This window comes from Cibotium barometz, chromosome 43, assembly GCF_041138505.1.
Source record: "Cibotium barometz isolate CiBa-2024 chromosome 43, ASM4113850v1, whole genome shotgun sequence".
In the NCBI taxonomy this organism is placed as follows: domain Eukaryota; kingdom Viridiplantae; phylum Streptophyta; class Polypodiopsida; order Cyatheales; family Cibotiaceae; genus Cibotium; species Cibotium barometz.
Window position 1 is genome coordinate 27,984,361 of NC_141088.1, and position 6,726 is coordinate 27,991,086.

The 6,726-nt window shown below is 44.9% G+C and overlaps 1 protein-coding gene across 1 annotated transcript; it reads right to left on the reverse strand.

Moving 5' to 3' along the window:
* Positions 1-292: 292 nt before the first annotated feature.
* LOC147613752 (pentatricopeptide repeat-containing protein At2g39620-like) lies at positions 293-5,220 on the reverse strand. The gene is made up of 2 exons (XM_086781724.1): positions 5,041-5,220; positions 293-4,951 (listed from the first exon to the last, which is right to left on the reverse strand). The coding sequence occupies exons 1-2, from the start codon at positions 5,155-5,157 to the stop codon at positions 1,286-1,288; spliced, it is 3,783 nt and encodes a 1,260-aa protein (XP_086637850.1). The 5' UTR covers positions 5,158-5,220; the 3' UTR covers positions 293-1,285.
* Positions 5,221-6,726: the final 1,506 nt, after the last annotated feature.

Here is a 6,726-nt window from a genome sequence, read left to right on the forward strand (position 1 = left end):
TGGTAAAATGACCCACCTCATCAATTAGAGCCTCCAACACTCTAGAAGCCGTTGCAATGTATCCACCGTGATTCTATAGTCTACGGAATCACGACATGTGATTGCCACATCACCAATCACACTACCATGTCACCAATCACAATTGTTGTTGAATCCGATTGTGATTGCCATGTCATCTCTAGCATGTGGCCCCTTGGATGTATTAATTAGGGCACACATGATACCTGAGTACTCACAGTGCCTAGGCAATATTTCTTTGCATCATAAGAGACTCGAGACATATTCCTACTCATTTTGAGAGAAAGATCTTCTAGCTTTACATCAAAACTTTTTCTGTTGGAATGTCTAATAATCCCAACCAAAAATAGAATGCACAAGTCCAGAGATGTGGTCAGACCACTACCAATGTCCTGGCCCCTTCCAAGATCCATCCCTGTTTGCTTGTGCAGAAAGGAAGTGTGAAAAAGAAAAATTGCACACTTTTGTGTCATGGTGCGAGTCCTCCCCTGTTTGATCAAGCCAGTTTAGTTATTTTCACTCGATTTTTGAAAAATTTTAAAGTTTGGATATGGATCCTTGTCATCCTTGTTGTGCTATAGCAGGTGGTTTTATTGTCAAGCACAGCATAGTATGGCAGGCCAGGGAGGTAGTACACGATGACAACAGAGAGAGGCCCTGATGCTGCCCATGCCCAGGCCCAGCATATCCTGCCACTGGCCACCTTGCAACTGTATGTGTTACCGTCCATACAGTGACTGCACCTTGGGGACTACTACACTTGAAGCTTGGAACTCAATGCTCTCCTAAGGAATCTCCTTGCTTGCGCACATGGACTTGAGAAGGTTTGGTACTTGAAGCTAAAGCTGGCAGGTCTCAAGCAGGGGCTATCAGCCTGCAGGCATTGGGAATGCAGGACACCTGCTTGTAAGAGCACGATGACCTGGAGTCAATGATACCATCATTACTCTTGTTACATAGACAATGCTACCTATTGGCGAGGCCGCCCCTGCCCATCCATCCTCTTGCATGGGGTGTTCACTTCAAGGTGATGTAGGCTGCTAGCATCACGTTGTCCTTTGCATCACTTGGCATTGTGTGCCCAGCCTCATACAAGCCTTGCACCTCATCTGCCTCGGCCAATGCCAATTCTTGATTGTTAGCTGAGCTACATCTTTGTAAGATTGTGGACTTCATAACCTTCCTAACATAATGAGAAGGTTATGTTCAGGTGATGCCAGCAATTCCCGAGGATGAGAACAGCATTGTTATATGAGGCACAGCGTTATTAGACTCTCATTGCCTCAACCTTGTTCGCTTCCTCCTGTGAGTCAGCACCTGCATAGATTTGAGACATGAAGTCATAAGCTGCAGCATCCTTTTCATCCAAATGCACTGTGTGTTCAAAGGCTAATTTTCCGAACTTCACATTTCCCCAATTTCTACAAGCACCCAACACAGTATGCCACACCAAAAGATCAGAACCAAATGGCATCTTTTTGATAACTGCTACTGCCCTGTCTAATTGGCCTGCACGGGTAAGGAGATCAACTATGCACGTGTGGTGCTCAAGAGTTGGAACGATCCCATAGTCTTTGCTCATGGCCTCAAAGTATGTCTGGCTCTTATTAAATAAACCCATGCGACTGCATGCACTAAGAACAACAACAAAGGTGACCGGATTTGGCTTTATACCTTCTCCTAGCATTTTGTCAAAGATATGGATAACATTTTCACTCTCTCCAAGCTGGGCATACCCTGCCATCAGCGCAGTCCACGAGACTATGTTTCGAACTGGAAGATTGTCAAACACTTGCTGTGCTTTAGCAAGCAAGCCACATTTGGCATACATGTCAACCAAGGTGTTGCCAACAACAAGATCTCTTTCCAACAACCCCTGTCTTTCAATCTCAGCATGTATTTCTGTACCCTTGTCTACGGCTCCTATGCTGCCACAAGCTTTCAAGCTGCAAACAAATGTGACAGCATTCGGTGATACACCCTCTACTTGCATTTGTTCAAAACGCTTGAGTGCTTCCTCACCATGCCCATGTTCAGCATATCCTACAATTAATGCAGTCCATGAGACTACACTGCGAACTGGAAGTTTGTCGAACACTTGCTGCGCTATGGCAAGCGAGCCACATTTGGCATACATATCCACCAGGGTGTTGCCAACAACAAGGTCTACTTTGTGTAACCCCTGTCTTTCAATCTCAGCATGTATTTCTCGGCCCTTGTCTGTCGCTCCTAATAAGCCACAAGCTTTTAAGCTGCAAACAAACGTGAAAGCATCCCAGGAGACCCCCTCAAGTCGCATCTGTTCAAAACACTTGAGTGCTTCCTCACCAAGGCCATTCTCAACATATCCTGCAATTAGTGCAGTCCACGAGACTATGTCTCGTACTCTGAGCTTGTCAAATACTTGCTGTGCTTTTGCAAGTGAGCCACATTTGACATACATATCAACCAAAGTGCTTCCAACAAAAAGGTCTCTTTCTAGCAACCCCTTTCTTTCAATCTCGACATGTAATGCTTGGCCCTTGTCTATGGCTCCTATGCTGCCAGAAGCTTTCAAGCTGCAAACATACGTCACAGCATTAGCAGAAACACCCTCGAATTGCATCTGTTCAAAACACTTGAGTGCTTCCTCACCATGCCCGTGTTCAGCATACCCTGCGATTAAGGCATTCCACAAGACTGCATTTCGAACTGGAATCCTGTCAAACACTTGCTGTGCTTTTGCAAGTGAACCACATTTAGCATACATATCAACCAAGGTATGGCCTACAGCAAGATCTCTTTCCAGCAATCCCTGTCTTTCAATCTCAGCATGTATTTCTTGGCCCTTGTCTATGGCTTGTATACTGCCACAAGCTTTCAAGCTGCAAATAAATGTGACAGCATTGGGGGAGACACTCTCTAGTTGCATCTGCTCAAAACATTTGAGAGCTTCCTGACCAAGCCCATGTTCAGCATATCCTGCGATAAGTGCAGTCCATGAAACTACATCTCGAACTGGAAGCCTATCAAACACTTGCTGTGCTTTAGCAAGCAAGCCACATTTGGCATACATATCAACCAAGGTATTGGCAATGACGAGGTTTCTTTCCAACAATCCCTCTCTTTCAATCTCAGCATGTATTTCTCTGCCCTTGTCTATGGCTCCTATCCTGCCACAAGCTTTCAAGCTGCAAACAAACGTGACAACATTTGGGGAGATGCCCTCTACTTGCATCTGTTCAAAGCACTTGAGTGCTTTTTCACCATCCCCATGTTCAGCATATCCTGCTATTAGTGCATTCCACGAGACTACATTCCGAACTGGAATTTTGTCAAACACTTCTTGTGCTATGGCAAGCAAGCCACATTTGGCATACATATCAACTAAGGTGTTGCCAACAACAAGGTCTCTTTCTAGCAACCCATGTCTTTCAATCTCAAAATGTATTTCCTGGCCCTTTTCCTTGGCACCTATGCTGCTACAAGCTTTCAAGCTGCAAACATATGTGACTGCATTCGGGGACACCCCCTCAAGTTGCATCTGCTCAAAACACTTGAGTGCTTCCTCACCATGCCCATGTTCAACATATCCTGCAATTAATGAATTCCAGGAGACAACATTTCGGACTGGAAGCCTGTCAAACACTTGCTGTGCTTTTGCCAGCAAGCCACATTTAGCATACATATTGACCAAGGTGCTGCCAACCATAAGGTTTCTTTCCAACAACCCATGTTTTTCAATCTCAGCATGTATTTCTCGGCCCTTGTCTGTGGCTCCTATGCTGCCACAAGCTTTCAAGCTGCAAACAAATGTGACAGCATTCGGGGAGACACCCTCGAGTTGCATCTGTTCAAAACGCTCAAGTGCTTCCTCACCATGCCCATGTTCAGAATACCCTGCAATTAGCGCAGTCCATGAGACAACATTTCGAACTGGAAGCCTATCAAACACTTGCTGTGCTTCAGCAAGCCAGCCACATTTTGCGTACATATCAACCAAGGTGTTGCCAACAACAAGGTCTCTTTCCAGCAACCCTTGACTTTCAATCTCAACATGTATTTCTCTGCCCTTGTCTATGGCTCCTATACTGCCACAAGCTTTCAAGCTGCAAACAAGAGTGACAGCATTCAAAGCGACACCCTCTAGTTGCATCTGTTCAAAGCACTTAAGTGCTTCCTCACCATGCCCATGTTCAGCATACCCTGCGATTAGTGTGGTCCATGAGACAACGTTTCGAACTGGAAGCTTGTCAAACACTTGCTGTGCTTTAGCAAGCAAGCCACATTTGGTGTACATATCAACTAAAGTGGTGCCAACAAAAATATTTTTGTCGAGCAAGCCTGCTCTAGCAACGTTGGCATGTATTTCAAGGCCTCTTTTGAGATCTTTCAGCTTCGCACAAGCCTTCAGTAACACCACAAAAGTATGCTCACTGGGATGTACAGATTCATCCTTTTGCATTTTCTGGTACAGGGCAAGAGCATGTTGAGGCCTCCCACAGTTGACATAACCAGCGATGAGGGAATTCCAGGACTCCTCATTCCGATACACCAATCTGCCAAAAACCTGCTCGGCGTCGTGCATGCTTCCAACTTCCACCAACATCGAGACGAGGCAGTTCCCCAGTGATCTGTGTGCTTCCAGCCCACTGTTGCGCATGTAGGCATGCAAGCAAAGTGCACGAGCTTGGTCTTTCTCCATGCTGCAAGTGTGCAAGAAGCGTGCAAAGTCCTCAACGGAAGGCTGGGGAAGCAGTCCTTTTTCCAAGGAAGAAAGAGCCTCATCTAAGCTAAGCATCCTGGTAATGTTCTTCACATGGTCATCTTCGTCTTCTTCGGGCATACTCTCTTGCCTCAGTCTGTCTTCAACCCAACTAGGGTTGTGGGTGCCGTCCATCCATAGCGACTCCAGGGTGAGCTTATGCTTGAAATCTGGGGCGCCTGGGTTTGTCTGTAGCACCCACAAAGGACAGAGAGGCGAGTAACTAGTCAACAGAGCATCATCATCATCAAAGCTTTCAAAGTAACAAAGGGACTTACTTTGCTCTTGCGGTTATCCGACCAGAGGGAGGAATCCCTCAAGTAGTCCTTCCATAAACGCTCGGTCCGAGCTCGTGATGCCTGCATCTCCGTGGGAGGCTTGCATGAGAGAGTCATAAGGCCCACTCAACCTTAGTCTATGATCCAAAAATCAAACTTCATGTTTACTCACCCCCTAAGGTTATGTAGGGCGATTTATTAATCTTGTATTGTAAGGTTTTGTTGCACACGTGTCTTTGCATGGTGTGCAACAAAACCCTTTCATTTTTCGCCTAACCTTCCTTTTGTCACTGTGCATGCCGCGCGCCCTTCCTTTTGTCACTGTGCATGCCGCGCGCCTCTGTTTTGCAGGGCCAGCAGCCTCGAACGTTGCATGGAGCTATGTAGACATGCCATTGTGCTTGTGGTTGTTTTCAAGATTTCGTTGTGCTGATGCTTCGTTCATTCGTTCTTGTTTTGTTGGGCACGGTGCTTCCAACGCCGCATGGATGCTTCTCGTCTCGACAATCGTCTTTCTCCTCGAGGTGCATGTGTCTTTTTCCTGGCTGGTTGCACTTTTGGTGAGGGTGCTTCTTTTAACAGTTGTCTCTGCATGGTCACTTCTATTGCCACGGCTTGGAGTTCTTTTGCCATGCCATACCGCAGTGCATCAAGGTGTGTTCTCGACATATTGGATCGGACTTGCTCTTGTGGATCTTTGCCGCCATCAACAATGGCGCTTTCTGGAGGATTTATATATGGCAAGTTATGGTCTCCTTTGGTATTTAATGACATTGGGCGTTGTCTTCCTTATCTACTTTTCGTTGTGCTCTGTGTTCGTTGCCGCCTTGCTATTGATTCTCATGGCTCCTAAAAGAAAAACTATGCATAATATCAGTAATATCATACAAGTCGACCATTGACCTTCAGCTTTCCCCTACGATGAAGATCGTCCATCGACCTCTAACGTTACACAATGGACATCAATTTCCCAGTCCCCATCCACGTCGACTATGCCCAGACAACTAGGTCCTTCTATGGTTAATCTCATTCTCACTCCTCCCGAAGGCCCTTCCACAGTTCATAATTTGCATGCTATCAAGCAGAGAGCTTGATCTTTCGATCTTTATAACCGCACTTCTGGTTCATTTACTACATGCATCTCTTTTCTGTACATGCATCTCTTTTCTGTGTGTCCAGTGAATGAACAATTTTTAAACATTTTCATTGCTGATAAGGTTTCATTGATGATAATAAGAATAACACCCACAACAAGAATAATATGCAACACAAGCACGCGGTTATGAAAATTGGTCAGACTTTTTGTTGTGGGCGCTGATTGATTCAGCATGTATAATCATAACTCTCTGTTCACTGTAGCAGTCTTTTCTCATATGAAAATCATAAGAAATCAATTCTTGTCTATTTACTATGGCATTCTTTCTTCGTGGTCTTTTGTATACTGCCTGTTATTGAAATTTACAGAATGATAGTTTATTATCTTGTGGTTGTTTAATATATAATGACCGACAACATTATATTGAGATGCACTTAATCTCAAACACATGTCTCCAGATGTTGCCTTCCTTCTATTTGGCATTGCTGTTTGACTTGTTCTTGCTTGATGTGTTGTAAGAATTTGAAAAGAAAGAATAAAAAGTGATGACTGCATATAAAGTTGCTATTCTCGAGACGAAGAATTAAAAA

Bases quoted from the DNA above. Each gene is read 5' to 3' on its own strand.
- LOC147613752 (XM_086781724.1), bottom strand. From the start codon at position 5,157: ATGACTCTCTCATGCAAGCCTCCCACGGAGATGCAGGCATCACGAGCT. The intron at 4,952-5,040 runs GTAAGTCCCTTT...TGGGTGCTACAG, and splicing joins CGGATAACCGCAAGAGCAAA to ACAAACCCAGGCGCCCCAGA.